The sequence below is a fragment of the Macrotis lagotis genome, chromosome 3, assembly GCF_037893015.1.
Source record: "Macrotis lagotis isolate mMagLag1 chromosome 3, bilby.v1.9.chrom.fasta, whole genome shotgun sequence".
NCBI lineage: Eukaryota > Metazoa > Chordata > Mammalia > Peramelemorphia > Peramelidae > Macrotis > Macrotis lagotis.
Genome location: NC_133660.1, coordinates 17102499 through 17120381, shown reverse-complemented (window position 1 = coordinate 17120381; position 17883 = coordinate 17102499). Strand labels below are relative to the sequence as shown.

General features: G+C 47.9%; 1 protein-coding gene across 1 annotated transcript; it reads left to right on the top strand.

Moving 5' to 3' along the window:
* Positions 1–8718: 8718 nt before the first annotated feature.
* Positions 8719–17659, top strand: FGF20 (fibroblast growth factor 20). The gene is made up of 3 exons (XM_074227359.1): positions 8719–9007; positions 14818–14921; positions 17414–17659. Exons 1-3 carry the CDS (start codon positions 8719–8721, stop codon positions 17657–17659), a joined length of 639 nt encoding a protein of 212 aa, XP_074083460.1.
* The last annotated feature ends 224 nt before the right edge of the window (positions 17660–17883 follow it).

Here is a 17883-nt window from a genome sequence, read left to right as displayed (position 1 = left end):
GTGATATGGGGAAGGGAGCAGCCCATTTAGGTGAATTGCCTTTCCACTCCTACAAAGTTCAGCATCAAGATGATAGAGGAACCTCACTGGGTTTGGTTCCTTGACCAAACTCTGTCACCCTGTTCTTTGTCTAAGTTGACAGGGAAGGCATGGTGATGTATGGGAAAGAAGGATGGACCTGGGGGCTTGGAGATCTGAGTCCTCCTAGCTCTGTTAGTAACTTGCTGGGTGACCATGGGGGATGATGCATTTTATGTCCCTGAGCCTCAGTTTCCTAATTTGTTAAATGGTTTGGATTGGAGGACCTTCAGAGTCCTTTCCTGTGATTCTCTAGGCCACACTCCTTCTGGGAGACTGTGTGTTAGGGGCCACCCTCATCAAAATTCACATTAATCACAGGCTAGTAGACATGGGAGAGAAATGGGCAAATTGAACTTTTGACTCTCCTAAGTTTGGCTTCCCTGAAAGACTCCCATTCCATTTACTTACCTTCAGGCTTCATGCCTTTTACTATGACAGTCTGACTTCAATCTGGGAAGGTCAGGATTGGAAGGGAATGGCCATCTTGTCCACCCCATTATTTTCAAGTTGAAGAAACTGAATCACACAGAGGGGAAGCAATTTGCCTTGTCTCACACTGGTAAGCAACAGAATCAGAATGGAACCCAAATCCAATCTTTGTTCATTCTTCCTCCTTGACTTCCTAAAACATGATTCCTGGCTCTTTCTTATTCAGTAGAGTAGCATTTATAGAGTTGGATAATTACAGAGATTAAGATGTTTATGGTGACACTTTACTCTTAAAGAATGCAGTTTTCTGGAGACTGATTAGGGACTCATTTGCTTATGGTGGTAAAACCAGGGCCAATTTTAGCAGCATCTCCCCAAAAGACTCAGATCACAGACTTTTAAAGTGCTCGTTCTCGGGGCAGCTAGGTGGTGCAGTGGGTAGAGCACCGGCCCTGGAGTCAGGAGTTCCTGGGTTCAAATCCAGCTTCAGACACTTAATAATTACCTAGCTGTGTGGCCTTGGGCAAGCCACTTAACCCCATTTGCCTTGCAAAATCCTAAAAGAAAAAATAAAATAAATAAAAATAAAGTGCTCATTCTCACTCTCAGAACCAAGGACTGGAGAGCCTTATTTATGTATGGTCTTGGGTCTTAGGTCATGTGACAAGGCAATAATGAATATAGTTAATCCAACCCACCTGCAGGCATTTTTCACACCCCCACTGTCCACATGGGCTGACTTTAAGATCATTACAAGAAAGACATTACAAATGGGCAGACTACTGAGGCACAGCTCTGCAGCCTTTCCCTAACTGAATAGACCAGGATCTGGGGCAGTATACTCAGTGACCCAAAGTGCATTGAGAACCAACTAGGGAGGAGCAGCAACTGCAGTGCTGCCCTTGCCATCAGGAACACCTGGGTTCAAATCTGGTCAGTCATTGGCTTAGCTGTGTGATCTTTGCCAGACCACTTAAACCACCTGCACTTGTTTCTCCATCTGTAAACTAGGTAGAAAGACACTCTTGGTATCTATTCTTCTATGGTTGGGGTGATGAGATGATTGAAGGCATTTGTTGATCTTAAGGTGCTATATCATTACCAACTTTGATTATGGCTAAAGAAAGAAGCCTTTTCTTCCTATCAGATCTCCTTTCTAAAGTATTCATAGAAAATATCGTGTGTGTGTGTGTGTGTGTGTGTGTGTGTGTCTGTGTTGGGGGGAGATGTGGGTGGAGAGGGGTGATTTTTGTAAGACTTCAGAAACCTTTAACATGGCATCACTGGAAGTTTATAGAAATTTATTCTAACTCTGTGGCCTGGCCTAAAATTGATCAGATGGTGCTTCTTTTGAACACAATCAAAATGTTCAGTTTGAACTTCTCAAGGTCTGCCTTTGGGAAACACAGATGCCAAGCAAATCCTGGGACTTGTTCTTTCCTTGGCCCCCACCCCCACTGGGCTGATCCCAAAGGACCCCCCAAGCCTGGAGGTTGTCTGCAAATGCTCTGAAGGACTTTTAGTGGAAATGGAAATTGTCCTGAGTATTTGTACAACACCATGGCCCAGCCTGGTCTCTAGGAAGTCCAGTTGAAGTTGATTAGATTGCAGTGTGTGCTCAACAGCTGAATAATGAACTTTTGTAAAACCCTCTTCAAAATTATTTAACTTCCCATGATATCATCACAGAATGTGCAAAAAAAAAAAATCCACCCCAAAGCTTTGGTGTTATCTTTTCCTGTCACATGACTAGGGCAAACAAGGGAACCCTTATCTTTTGGTTTCTATTCTGGTCCTCTGTGAAAGGGGATGGAACACCAGCCAGGACCCATTTGGTTAAGGCAGAGCTGAAAAAGTATATTTTGAAGCACTGTCTACAGGTCGATAGGTAAACAGAACTTTCTTCACAACACATCTTTCAGGGCAGGCGGTTAGATCTTTCCCCAGGATTTTTTCTTATTTCATTCCCATCCCAGAAGTGGGAGGTAGGCCAGGTATGGGGTGTTTATAACCTCCTACTCTAGTTGCCATGTTAATCAAGGCATCCTCTGTGGTGGTGTCCCATCAGGGCCTGCTTCTGTTGAAGTGCCTCTCCTGTCCACGACCTTCTACAGATGGGGGGGGCACCCCATTGCTGCTGGGAGCCTTCCTGCACTTCTCTTTCATGACCCAGATGGCCCAATGGTCATGCCTCACTCCATGGGCCTAGCCTGACTGCCATTTTGAATCTTCACTTTTTGATGGGATACAACCTGTCCCAGGCAACTCCTTGTTTATAATGGATGTCAGTCTGTTCCTGGCCACCACCACATATCATTGTCTTTATTGTCCTTCTCCATTATCCCCAGCCTCCATTTTTCTGTTATATCTCTGAGTAGGAAGTGAACTCAGAGAAAAGGAGAGAAGAGACTTATCCTCAGTGCATGGTAAGGAATTATAGAAGCCACAAACAGCTCCTTTGACTTTCAATCCATTGCTGTTACCAAAAAGAATCAGAAGACCTGTCTTCAATACCACCTCTGCCCAAGTCTGTAAGGGGACATAATCTGGTATTCTTTTTTTATTTTTGCAAGGCAATGGAGTTAAGTGACTTGCCCAAGGTCACGTGGCTAGCTAATTATTAAGTGTCTGAGGTCAGATTTGAACTCAGGAGCTCCTAATTCCAGGGCCAGTACTCTATCTACTTCACATCTAGTGGCCCCTAAAGTGGGATATTCTGGATTCAGCTCAAACAGGCTCTTTAGAGCTGATTGTTAAGTGTTTAACTGATAAATATGAATCTATCTATCTATCTATATATATAGATATCCTTATAAATCAGGGCTTGACTTATTTTATGGATTGTCTTAATTTAGACGAAAGAATTAATTGAAAAATATTAATAATGTGCATTTTATTTAAAAGTATGTCCTATCAAGGTGTGGCTAGGTGGCACAGTGGATAGAGTACCGGCCCTGGAATCAAGAGGACCTGAGTTCAAATTTGGCCTCAGACACTTAATAATTACCTAGCCGTGTGACCTTGGGCAAGTCACTTAATCCCATTGCCTTACAAAAATGAAAAAATAAAAAGTATGTCCTATCCTCTGCTCTCCTCCCCCACCCTTTTTGAGGGTCAGTTATTAAGGACCCTCCCACTTCTGTATGTGACCCTGGGCAAATCATTCTATCTGATCTGGCTGATGTGAGCTTGGTGGAGGCCCATCAATTGCAACCAACCTATAACTTAGTAGACAGTCCCATGAAGACAAAGCCAGGAAGTTTTAGAGGCAGCAGGACTCAAACTCAGCACTCTCCCTCTTAGGATGAGCTATCTTTCTTCATTGTCTGTATGGAGAAATAATCATGCTTCTTCTGCCCATGTATTGGGGTTGTAGAAAGAATTGCATATGGTAGCACTCTCATCCTTCCTTGAAAATACTGTTAAACTTCATTTCTGCCTTTGCTACTGAAGCAAAATATGAGGAAGGATGCTTATAGCCTCTCCCTCCTTCCTAGGATGTTTTGGTGTAATACAGCATATCCTCTCCTGGATGCCTTCTCCTGTCTGGGGTTTGCAGACACTGCTCTTCTTTGGTTCTTCTCTTCCCTGTCTGGCTACTCTTCATGTTCTTCATGCCCTGGACTATCTCCTTTTTCCAGGCTCTCTTGTAGATGCTTCCTCAGTTTATGTGGGTTCAATGGTCATCTCTATGCCCTGATCCCTAGCCTTGATCTCACATCACCAAATGCCATGGACACCACTACAAAGTTTACATTCATTCTATCTAACAAGGATACCGCCTCCCAAACCTTCTCCAAATTTCTCTCTTTCTGTCAGGGTCACTACCATCCTTCAATCTTTCCATCATTTTTGACCCCTCATACTCTCTCCACTCAACTGCCAGATTTTGTCGTTCTTATCTCTTTGACTCCTCACATCCATCCCCTTTTCTTCAGTCACACAGCCATCTCTCTAGTTATGGGAGCCCCTATCTTCTCTCATCTGTACTATTCTAAACTCCTCTTCCTTGATTTCTCTGCTTCAGTCCTCTCCAATTCACGTTTCATAGAGCAGCCCAACCGATTTTCCTAGAGCACTAATTTGATCACGTCACTCCATTGTTCAATAACCACCTGTGGCTCCCTATTACCTTCAGGAACAAATAAAAAAGGCCTCTGTTTCCCATTTAAAGTCCTTTACAACCTGACCCCTTCTAGCTTTCCAGTCTTTTTGTATATTGCCATCTACCCAAACTGTTCTCCTGGCTTTCTCTGAATTCATAAGGGGGCCTCTCAGAAACCCTAATTTTTCTTCAATGATATTCCCTCATGCCTTCTCAGCTCCCCATCACTATATAGACCTATATATGCACATCTCCCCCTGAATTGATTGATCATGGTTATGCTCTTGGTCCTGTGGGTCATTCAAAACCACAGGATTTCAATAAATGATCCTTTTTTGAAAATATAGTCAAAGATTCCCAGAGGAATGCAGTTCAGAATGGAATAAGCCTCAAGTAAGGCAGTTAGGGTGGGTGGACCTTAGAGCTGAATCTTCATCTTCCTGGAGAAGGGGAAGGTCCACAGTTGGATCCCAGATTCATCTAGCTGAGGGCAAAGCTAACTCAAGCTGCCTCAGGGCTGCTCCCTAACCTCCTGGCTCACTTTGATTTCTACTGGTGTTTTTGTTGGGCACCTACTCACATGTACCTGTGTGTAGTGTATGTGTGTGTGGGGGTGTATACTCACCCACAAACCCCTTCTAGATTTCAGCTCCTGGAAATTGACCCTTGTGTTCATTGACCCTTGTGTTCATCACTGCCTTCCATTCTTCAAGGTCTAGGAGGCAGGAACAGATGAACAAATGATTTTGGAGGAATAAGCCCAAAGAGCAAGTCCCATGACAAAGCAGAGCATATAGGGAAGGAGCTGTACTGGAAGAGAGTTTGGGGACCCCTCCCCAAGGTTTACCAGAAGTGCTGGAGAGATAATGAGTGACCCATATGCATTTATTAAAAGCTCACTATCTGCCCAATGTAAAAGAAAAGCAAAACCAGTCCCTGATCTCAGGGAGCTTCCTGTCTAAACAGAGAAAGGACTTATCAGAACATTCAGGATAAATAGAGGAGAAAGAAAGCTAACTGAGGGTAGCTGGGAGACTTGGCAAGGCCTCTCAGGGAAGGGGAACTGAGTTTTGGAGGAAGCTGGGGAATCTAAGGGACAGAGGTTGGCAGGTTGAGCATTCCTGGCCTGGGTTCCAGGTTTCCAGGTCTTCCACTTCCTGCAGGATTGAGGACAAGTCACTTGCCCTCTCCTAGCCCAGCTCTGCTCCCCCAGCTGTGGAGATGATGATAATTGGACCATTACCCCAAGGCCCTCATTTGACCTTGAAATGATTCCTCTTCTACAGGTGATCCTCAGAGTTTTACAGGGTCCTGCTTTCAGGGCTCCCAGCCCTGGCTACTTCAGGTAGCCCACTTTAAGGATTATTCAACTTTGATCTAATTTTCTTTGATTTAACACTGCAATTAAGAAGATTTGGTTCAAAGACCAGCTCCCTCTGCCCCCCTCAATGTTTTACCCTGATGTGATACTGTTTACACAGATGTGCTTTGAAAGGGTGATTCTGGTGGATTTGGGGGTCCCACAGGTAGCAAGGCTCCCCTAGCATCTCTCTGCTTTACCTCTCAAATTAGGCTCCCAGCATCCTTTCCTAAGGTGAGTTAGGTCTCTGGGTCCTGGGGTTGTGTTTTCCAGCTCTAGTCTACAGTAAATCCCTTGCCTCGGGGGCTCTTTTTACAACTCCACTGCACTGGGGGCAGGGCTTAGAGCTGCCCTGATGAAAAGGTGTAGCTTTACCGGCTGCCAAGCACCTGCCAATTAATTAACACCACCACCACCCCCTCCCTCTCCCTGCTCAGAAAGCTGAGGGGGCCAGCCAACCCGTTTGATCTCCCAGGGTTAGGCAGGGACGGAAAAGAAAGGGAGGCCTGATTGAAACTGCAATCTTCCCTTCTTTCCCCAGCCAGGGTCTCTGGCACCAATCTTGAGTCATTCCAAGATTTCAATAGCTGATGATGATCTGCCTTTGCTGAGATGCCTCAGCCTTTCACTCTGAATTTAGCAGGGGCCCATCCATTCCCAGCATCCCTTCTCTGAGGAGCCAGTGGGTTCAGGGTCTTGGAGTAGTTTGCCTCTGCCCCCAAGAGTCCGAGTTGCATAAGCACCCAAGTCTGGGTGAGGATGGCCCTAGATAATTTTTCAGGAGCTTCAGAGCTCTGCAGGGGCTGGATGGCTGCCCTGGAGGAAGGACTCTTCAGATTAGAGTTAGACCTCCTCTACCTCCCTCCCCCTTCTCTGGAGTGCTCATGTGAAGGTGGGTAGCCCATTATCCCTTTTTTTGTATCTTACATGGACTTCCTCGGAGTAGGGAGGAGACTTGGCTAAACCTAACAGAGGAGCCTAGATCTAGAACTGGTTCAGTCCTGAAAGAAGCATTTATTAAGCTCCTACTGTGTTCCGGAGGAACCAGGTCAAAGGAAAGAAAAAGTCTCTGCTCTCAAGGAGATCGCCATGGAAAACCTGCCATGGGGCAGGATAAATGGGAAAGAAGAGAGAAGTGAAATTTAATGTCCTTTTACAGATGATGAAATTAAGGCACAGAGAGGCTGGGACCTCCGCCTATGGTCTCGACTCAAAGCACCTGAGGTGGTAGGGGAACCCAGGTGCTCCTGATTCCAGGGCCAGTGTTCTCAGCCTTTCTGGGACATCTCTCTGGTCAATCTGGTGAAATCAATGGCTCTTTTGAAGGTAATTTTTAGGATTAGGGAGGAAAGAGTGCTCAGAACCTCAAAGGAGTCCCTTCCCCGACTCCTTGCAGAGTGCCCCACTCCCAATCCCGAATGACTGGGGCAAGACCTCTCTCTCGCTTCTCCGTGGGCGCCCCGGTGTTTTCAGCGGGGTGCCACCCCTGACCCGGACACCCCACTCCCCAAAACCCTGGGGACACTGGAGGACTCCAGCCAGCCAGGTGAGACCTGGGGCTCTGAACCCCAGAAGAGTATTAAAGGGCACTGCGGGGCAAGACCCAAAGCCGCCTTTTTGATGATGCAAAAGGAAAAATTCCCCCCTATCTAAATGATAAAAGAGAAGGCTGCTGGCTGCACGCACCCCAATCGGAATTAGGCTGCAAAATTAGAGAGGAAGTCGGGCGCCTTTGATTTTTGAGCTCAAGTGTGTCTGGGCAGGTCCCACCCTGAGGACCCGCCCTCCTTCTTTCCCCTCCCACCTCTTTGCACCTGTCCCCTAAATGCTTAGTCCTCCTCCTCCTCCCTCCATCCTTCCTTCCATCCCCCCACCCCTCATTGCCTCTGTGTTCTTATTCCCGTGGGGTTGGTTCCCTCTGCACCCCAGAGGGAGTGCATTAGTGAGGTGTTGTTGACCCCCCCCCCACCATGGGGTGACGGGGTGGCGGGGGCCAGAGCACAGATCCTCATTTTTTTGGGCGGGGGGGGGGGCCGTGCGGCTGGGGAGGGATGCTCAGGAGCGCTGCAGGCTGAGAGCGGGGAGGCTCTCGCTCCCCTGGGGCCCCTGGCACGGGGAAAGGTGGGGGAAGGGCCGGTTTACAATTTCAAACACCGCCCCCCCCCTAGGGCGGCTGGGCCGGCTCCCACCCAAGGGCTTCATTAGCATATGTCAAGAGAACCCGCATAAGTAGCGGCGCGGGAGGCTAGCACTGGCCAGTCAGAGGGTGCGGGCCGGGAGCAGCGGCTGCGGGTGCGCCCGGGCCAGGAGGAGCCGACCCCGCGGGTGCGCCCCCCGGCCAGGAGGAGCCGACCCCGCGGGTGCGCCCCCCGGCCAGGAGGAGCCGACCCCGCGGGTGCGCCCCCCGGCCAGGAGGAGCCGACCCCGCGGGTGCGCCCCCCGGCCAGGAGGAGCCGACCCCGCGGGTGCGCCCCCCGGCCAGGAGGAGCCGACCCCGCGGGTGCGCCCCCCGGCCAGGAGGAGCCGACCCCGCGGGTGCGCCCCCCGGCCAGGAGGAGCCGACCCCGCAGGGGCACCCCGCCAGGAGGAGCCGAGCCCCGCGGGGGCGCCCCCCTCATGGTCCGGCCGCGCCGCCCCGCTCCACCGGCCGTCTAGGCGGCTCCCTGGGGCTCGCTCGGCCCCGCGGCCGGGCCGCCTCCGCCGCTACCCCCGTGCCCCCCGGCCCCGCAGCCCTCGGCGGCTGATGGCTCCCGTGGCTGGCGCCCCGGCCGCCGTCGGGGGCCTCCCGGGCTCTTGGGCGGGCTTGGCCCCGCCGCCGCTGGGCGCGCCCTTCCTGCTGCCCCCGGCCGCGCAGGGCCCCGGGCCGCGGGCGTCCTTGCTGGGCCCCCGCGGCGGGCCCGGGGCACCGGCAGACTTGGCGCACCTGCAGGGCGTCCTGCGGCGGAGGCAGCTCTACTGCCGCACCGGCTTCCACCTGCAGATCCTGCCCGACGGGCGGGTGCGGGGCACCCGGCGCGACCACAGCCTCTTCGGTGAGTCCTCGCCTGGCCCGAGGGAACAAAGGGGGGGGGGCGCGGACCCAGATGGGCAGCCGGCCGCGGGGGCCGGGGGGGGCAGGAACTCTCCAAGGGGCAGCTGCGGGCCTCCTTCCCCCCTTTCCCGGAGGGATCGGCTGGGGGAGGGGGAATCAAAGCTGCTCCCCCCCCCCCCCCCCCCCCGTAGCTCAGACTTGACCTCAAGAGGCCGCCTTCCAGCCTAGCCCGAGTTGTCCAGGTTTCCCGACCTGGAAGGGCCCTGCTTTACAGGTGGGGAAGCTGAGGCTTAGCCAAGGGCGCCGCTTGGCGAGCCAGTAACTGGGAATCTTGCCCCGTCCAAGCAGCGCCAGCAAAAGGCTAAAATGCCTTTTAGTATTCGTCGTATAGCCCTTTGGGGGGATTGACAGACTTCTGAGGTATCTGGGTACGGCCCCCTGAGCTTGATTTCTGCCCCTCCCCCCAAGAAATGAGGGAGAACCCTAATCTCCACTCCCTGGCCAAGGTGCTCGGTTTACCTAACAGCGGGCAGTCTCATTCCCACAGTGCCTCAGTCCAGAGATCCTGGGCCTTTTCCCCTCCTGGGGCAACTCCTTGGGCAGCCTGTGGGGAAACCTTCCCACCTCAGGATTCTGAATCCTAAAATACTCGGGATTGCAAAGTAAACCAATTCTGTTGAAATTTAAATTCAAAAAACTACCTCCCTGGCCCAAGTGCACAGAAACCCAGTGACTCGCCCACCAGTCCCCACCGCTGGGATTTGAATCCGCAACCACGGAGTCGGCAAGACTTCGGAGGCTTCCAGGCTGAAGCTAGTAGTGGGCAGTGGGAGATCGAGGTGTCGATGGGTTGGCCGGTGTCGGGTTTCCTGACTCAGGACGGGACTTGTCACTGGCTGGAGAGATGCCAGCAGCTAGGAGGAGCTGGCAGAAAGACCAGGGGAGAGAGGGCACAACCTAGCTGAGAAAGGCTCCATGGGAGGGAGGCTAGGGGGGTCCCGGCCTCCTCTACAACCTTTCCATCTTGTGCTCCACTGAGGCAGGGAGCACAAAGCCCTCTTCTAGGAGGCTGGCAGAGGGCTGGAGGCTCAGGGCTGCAGCCCCCTGGCACCTACCTTCTAGGTGTTCTTGGAAATGCGACCTCCTAGGAACTAACTGGGGAACTTTGGGCAGACTCTTTAATTCCCTTGCCTCCCAGGCTCCCCAGAGCCCCAAGGAGGAGTGATTAGGAACCCTGGCTTCTATCGTTCTCTGAGAGGCCCCAAGAAGGAGCAGGATTTGCTGGGCAATTCCTGTCTCCAGACTGTGGTTTGGTAGATCAGTAATGATTGCCCTGGGCTCTCCTAAATCTGGTCTAATCTTTTCCTTTTCGTTGAGCCCCTCTATTATTGCACCTTTGGATTGCTAGCTGAGCTCTGGAGCCAGAGATTTGGAGAAGAGCTAAGTTGAGTGAGGGTGGATGACCCAGGGATCTCCAGGACTTCTGGGCTCTGCTGGAGCCTAGGAAGCTTAGGAACACTGCCTCCAGTTGAGGCAAATCTTCCAGATGAATGGGAGTAATAATAATCCCACATCTTTTCTTCTAGGGAAGTCATCCCACTTCAGGGACTGGGAAAAGTTCATTCTCCTTTTATTCTAGGGCTGCATGAGATTGTAGGAGAGGTCTACTACTGTCTGGCTGCTCCCAGGAGATCACAGGCACTGTCAGACTTACCCACGTTCACCTTTGTACCTCACTCCTGGCAAACAGTCAATAAACACATGAGTGAATTCCTGAGCAAGGACTGATGTTCATCCCCCTTGAGAATGGATGCAGACTTCTCAGACCTGCCGCCTTCCTCCTGGAAAGCATTCAGACTTAGGTGTTAATTGGTCTTTAACTGATTTGACCCTGATGAAAACAAGTCAGTCGCTTGGCCAGAGCTCCACACTGAGGAAGTTGAAGAATGCCCTGGAATAACTAACTGGAAGGCTGGAGAGACTTCTTTTTTCCTTCTCTCTCTCCCCCTCCCCACCCCCCAAGTTCTGGGAGCATCCTAATGACCTTAGAGAGGGACTGCATCCTCCCTGGCCATCAGAGTATGCTTGGGGGGGGGGGGGCTTTCCTGCTAAACTGTCCCTTTAGCCGTACCCTGGCCTTCTTTTAGCATCTGATCCAGATTCGTATCTTTCGGAACCCATTTCTCAAACATTCCAGGGATGACTTCTCGAAATTGTAAAATAGCAATTTGTACAGTTGTGGAAGCATTCTGGGGGCTGGTTAATTGCTACCTTTGGTGGCAATTTGGCATCACTTTAAGGGGGAAAACATTGTTTCGGGAGTCGAGCATGACTTCATTTCCAAAACAGCCCTGCAAAATCCAGGTAACAGAGTCCCTTGCATGCCCGCAGGTAAAATCTTTGCAAGCCTGAGAAAGGGAGCTCTCTTTCAAGCTTAAACCCTGAATTAGAGCTGGTGTGTGCAGTGTTGGATTTCCTAGAATCTATTCCCTTGGAAGGGGGTTGGGAGGAGGAAAGCAGAGCCAGAGCCCCAACCCAGGGAGGGTGCTGCTGTGGCTTCTCCTGCCTCTTTTCCCTGTTCTCTTTCATTTTGTCTGATTTGTGGCCCAGGGCTTGACTCATTTGTATTGGATGGGTTTAAAGAAGGCTGGCTTTGAAAATGATCCCAAGTGACCAAATCCTGACACCTTGCTTCATGGGACAGTGGGCAGCAGAACATCCCACTATGTGGGATCTGGGCTTTTCCATAGCCTCTTTTTGTAAAGGACTTAGCTGAGGTGCCCGCCTTACATTATAAATTTTAAAAAGCCTTGTCAAATCTCATTTAGAAATCAAATGATTACAAATCTCTGTGGGGTGTCCTCTTTCTTCAGGGAGGAAAGGGAGCAGCTTGTAAACAGTGGCCCTTGAATCTTGAGAGGGGGTGGATGGGTAAAGAAAGCACCTATCCACAGCTGCCTGCCCACCCTCCCCCAGAACAAAGGGGAAACAGTTTCTTCCTGATCATGCCCCAGGTTTTATCTTTATTTACTTGGTTTTGTTAGGGTGTAAAGGATAGGAAGGGGCATTCCCTGACCTAAATATAGCCCCACTTGGTCATTATCTCTTTCTGTACCTGTATCTGTGAATTGGAATCTGGGTATCCTAGGCTGTCAGATATACAGAAGGCACTTCCTGGGCACTTTGGGGATTGCCTGCCAGCTGCAATTAAGGACACTCGAGATTAATCTCAGTCTCTCCCCTCAAGCCCTTAAGTTCAGTGATCAACTGATCTGGTAAACGTCCATTTTATAAAATTCAAGGTCAGGCATTGTGGCAGGGACCTAGGTTCCCTGCTGCTATGGCCATCTCCACCATTGGAGTTTGATACCTTCTCTACCAATCATCAACCCTCAGTTACCTGGGGGGAGGGGGCCATAAGGGGAAATGACTTCACCACAGTCATATACACAGTCATATACTTCCTGGGAATCTGTCAGAGGAGATTTATTTACAAACAGGTCGCCTTCCCTAGCAGCTCATTGAGCATCAGTGGGGTCCAATCGCACACTTGAAGGCCCCTGGTGCATGGGCCAGCCCCTACTAGGGGGCAATCTCCAGAAGGGAACCCTTTGTGCAGACCCAAAGCTTTAACCTGGGCCTAGACCCTGGAGAGCAACTAGGGAAAGCTTCAGAGATTTGGTGTCTGGGCAGGAGACCAGGTTCTCCCCAAGTGTCTGCTGGGAACTGGCCTCTGAAAGATTCACCTGGAAATCTGGACAGTTGCTCAGATCCCATCTCCAGGGGCCTTTGCCATGGCCCTCATGTGTGTTGTCAGATCCCAAAGTCCGATGGCCTCCCTACCCGGTGGCCCCTTCCCCCAACACCTGAGACAGGTTTCCTAGCAGACAGAGCTGTCCCCATATCAATTGGTGTAGGAGGAAGTAATGAAGTGTATTTTCTCCTCTGTTGCAAGGCAGAGGAAGAGGACCATTGTTTAAGGGCCTATTATGTTAACGTCCTTTACTTTATATCTGATGGGGGGGAGTCTTTGAATTTCCCAGAATTCCCTAGGTATTTGTGCTCCTTTGGAAAGTGGAAGGCTGAGGGGCTGGCAGGAGAAAAGGTCTATCCCCATTTCATACCAAACAAGCCCAGCTGGAAATCAGAGGGTTTTTTATAACTTTGCCCTTCCACTTGGTCTCCAAGTAAAGGGAAAACTCTGGGGTGAATTTATTTAAGCACTTTCTTTGGAAATCCTAACAAGCAGTTTTTAAAGCGCTATATGAGCCTCAATGGATTCCCACAACTATCATGGGAGGTAGATGATATTGTTTTTACAGATGAAGAAACTAAAGGAGACAGAGATTAAGTGACTTGGCCCAGGGTTTCACACCTGATAATCATCTGGCACTGGATTTGAACTCTGCTTTTCCTGCCTTCAAGCCCAGTGCTCTGTTTACTGGGCCATCTAGCTATCCATCTAATCTATTTTTAAAATCCTAAAAAAAAGAATTCTACTAAATGTTTTTAGAAGGCTTTTAAAAGGCAAATTTTTAAAGATGGTACTTCAGAGAATTAGTATCAGGCATGAGATCATTGTATCAGAGATGGGATTCATTCCATTCCTCAGGACTTTATACATTTTTAAAGCTATCTGGAATAGAATCCTCCAAGTATGTGCATCTGAGCCTTGTTTTGACCAAGATAGATACTCCTAACAGGAGTCTGATCCAAGTTAATTTGAATTTGGTTGCCTTTTTCCTCCTCCTCTTTAATTAAGCATTACTTTGGTCTGCCTTTGCCTCCTCTAGGCAGGAGCATTGATTCTTCCCAGCTGCTAGAAGGTCATTCAGTTTATGGGTATCTCACAGCCTGACCCCAGGATGGCTTGAAAGGATTCTGTGCCTCCCTAGAGCATCGAAAGTATTTTTTTTTTTAACTTGAGTGCCTTGGATGCTGGAGAAGATAAAGCTCATTAGACATTTATGCCAGTTGTCTCTGTATGTGTCTCTGAACTCTAAAAGTCAGAGGTTGAGAAATGGTCTGAATGTCTGTGAATTGGAAGTCTGTACAGTACACCAAGAAATGAATTTTAAAGATGAACCAGGCAAAAAAGCCAGATCTCCCTCCTTCTGTGCTGGGTAGGATTGGAGGGGAGGGGAGAGCTCCTGACCCTGCAGAGTTCAAATATAGCTTACAGCTGGGTCCCAGTGGAGTGACCCCAAGGATGTGGGAGTGAAGGCAAGGTGGCTCTTACAGGTCTGTTGCTGTTCATTATAGCAATCACTTTCATGACTGCTTTTATCCCCTATCATAGGAGATAGAACATAAAGGGACCTTAGGTGTTAGCTGTAAAATGAGGGACTTGGACCAGATCAGAGAAGTTTTTGAGCTTCTTTTGTGCCACGGACCCCTTTGGTTCTCTACTTGTGGACACTTCCTCAAAAAATCCTATTTTTTTATTTCATAAATAAAATAAGTAAAATATATAAAATACATGGGATTACATCTTGGAATACAATGATCAAAAAACAACCCTTCATGAACTTTGAGTTAAGAGGCTTTCTTGTAATCTCCTTGCAACAATTTGATGTAAAACCATAATTCCTTGACTAGAAAAGTACAAAGATAGGTTTACTAAATTATTCAGATGGGTTTAATGTGACTGGCTTGTACAAGGAGGAGTGAGGAAAGAGGGGAAGGCTTAAGGATGACTGGGGTGGGTGGGGGTGCTTTTGCTGGGGCTTTTTCCTAGTAATGGGTGTCAGAAAAATGTGCTTTAGTAAAAACACAATAAATAAACAGATGTTAACTTTGTTGTAAATGCAGGTATCCTGGAATTCATCAGTGTGGCTGTAGGACTGGTCAGTATCAGAGGAGTAGACACTGGCCTCTACCTTGGAATGAATGACAAGGGAGAGCTCTATGGATCTGTAAGTGTGGCTTGGAAAATTTGAGGGGGTGGGGTGTGGGTGGGTATGGGGCATGGACATGACCAAATTTCCACTCTCACTGAACAACTATAGTTTAGAGATGCTTGGTCAGCTCCTGGAGGGAAGGCCCAGCCAAGAATCCCACAAGATGGGGAGAAGACTCTCACACAGATGACTCCTGTCTGAGATCATTGAAGTTGTGATATTAGCTGACTCTGAAGTTCAGGTCCCTGCATTGCATTTCCCTATTTTCCTATCAGTTGCATAAGGTGCTAGACCAGAGTTGTGTCTGCTTACCTCTTCAGATTGCTCCCCTCATTGTCCTTGTTATTGCTCCCTATCAGATCCCAAGAGGAGATTGAGGAGGACTTTTTGTTGTGTTCTTTCCTTTTATCCTGCTGGAGGGATTCCTCTGTTTTTTAAATGAGTTCTGGGCTGTATATTTCTAAAATTTTGTTATATAATGAAATGCAATGAATTTTAGATGACATTTAAACCATTTAAAAAAAAGCCCAGTATAAAAGCTGTTTGATTTCTGGGGTGACAGATGGAAGCCCTCCTGATAGTAGCATTCCAAGCAACATTGACTTTCTTTCTGTTGTTATTTGCTTAATATTTTATTTCCCCCTAATTATATATAAAAACAATTTTTAACATCCTTTTAAAAAAAGTTTTGAGTTCCGATTCTCTCCCTCCCTCCCCATGCACCTCATTGATAAGGCAAATAATTTGATATAGGTCATAGATGTATAATCATGCAAAATAATATTTCCATATTCAGTCATGTTATGAAAGAAAACAGATAAAAAAAATCAAGAAAAATAAAGGAAGTAAAAAAAGTATGCCTCAATCTGCATTCAGATAACATCAGTTCTTTCCCTGGAAATGGAGAGCACTTTTCAGCACAAATACTTCAGAGTTTTCTTGGATCATTGTGTTGTTGAGAATAGTTAAGTCATTCATAGCTGATCCTCTTATAACATTGCTATTTGACCACAGGACATGTCAATTTGCATCCACTCATAGAAGTCTTTCCAGGTTCTTTTTGGAGAACATTCTGCTCCTCTTTCTTATAGCATAATAAAATTTCATCACAACCACATAGCAATAACGATTTGTTCCGTTGCCCCAATTGATGGGCATCCCTCAGTTTCTAATTTTTTGCCATTGGAAGAGTTGCTATAAATATTTTGTATATTTAGATCCTCTTCTTTTTTCTTAATCTCATTTTAGATACAGATGGGAATGGTATTGCTAGGTCAGTGGATATGTGTGGTTTTATAGCTCCTTGTATATAGTTCCAATTTGCTCTATTGAATGGTTCAATCAGATCACAACTCCACCAAATAATGCATTAAGAGTAGTCAGACTTTCAAAGATGAAACTCTCCTTTTTCTTCTCCAATGGGATGAGTTGAGGCAAAAGAGAATCCATTTACTTGTTGAACATTTGTTAAGTTGCCTGCTGTGAATTCCTTGAGATATAAAGATGAGGGGAGACACAGACACAGCTTATCTTCAGACTGGAGAAGACTTGAGTAGATAACACAACACTTGGTAGATTACGTAAGCGCATTAGAGAGAGGCCATTACAGATGGGAACTCAGGGAATGCTTCATGGGGGATGTCGTCTTGATGATATGCTTCAGCAGAGTTTCTTAGCCTGAGATCTGTGAATGTTTTAAAAAAAATTTAATAACTATGCTGAATTCCATTTTGTACATTGAAAAAATACTGAGAACTCAACTAATTTTACTCGATAACTAAAAGGGGTCTATGACATAAAATAAATGCCTTCCTTAAAGGCTTGTTAGGAATATGTGAAGCAAAGATGATGATGAGGAAGACTATCTAGCCATAAAGCAGTACAGCATGAGCAAAGACATGGGGGCTAGAGCCTCCATATAAGCTGTGCCAGGGAACATCTAGGAAAGTTGGATAAATGAATGAGAAAACACTTATAGTTCCTACTTTCCAAGGACCTTATCTTCTTCTATTGGAGTATAACAGGTGTGGGGGAGTAGTGGCCAGGGAAGAGAAGTTGTTAGACAATCACCAGAATGGTTCATGGACCAGAAAAGCAGTCCAGTGACACACCCTTGGCAGTAGCAATGGTAATTCTGATTTCAGTGTTCAGAGCAAGAGTCAGAGGAAGTGAGGCAGGTTTACAAGGGGAAATGAAGACATAAGGTCCTAGGGATGGCAGATCTGCAGGACTTCTCTTTCCCATGGTGTGGTCTAGTTTGGAGGCTGGAACAGCAGCATAGAAAATGGAGGGGCCAATGATGAAGATGAAGATACATGGCATGCACCTAGGGAGTTCAGGGGAAGACAATGTATTCATTCCTTCAGAGATCAATGGAAGCCATATTATAGGCCAAGGGCCTCAGAAAGGTTTTTGAACTTGGTAGGCAATAGAAAAGTCATAAACAAGAAAAATGTAATAAATCTTCCAAATCTTTTCTCATCTGACCCTTGATTTCCTTCTTCCAGGAGAAACTGACTTCTGAATGTGTCTTCAGGGAACAGTTTGAAGAGAACTGGTACAACACGTATTCTTCTAACATACACAAACATGGTGACTCGGGCCGCAGATTTTTTGTGGCCCTCAACAAAGATGGCACCCCACGTGATGGGACCCGATCCAGGCGCCATCAGAAGTTCACACACTTTCTACCCAGACCAGTGGACCCAGAGAGGGTCCCCGAACTTTATAGGGATGTACTGCTGTACAGCTGAACAGGGACCATGGCCTCAAGGGACATCCTTCTCTTCAACACTGCTGTCTCAGTAGCCTAAAAGCCCCTGGCAACATGGGCTTGGAGAGTGAAGATCTTTTGTTCTTTTGTTTTGATTTTTCCTTTGCCTGAATTTGCTATGAGGCGATGAATTTTAGCTCCATTCTGGGCTTAATTAATTAATTGACTATTGACTACAGTTGAAATCTGACTGACTCTGCTTAC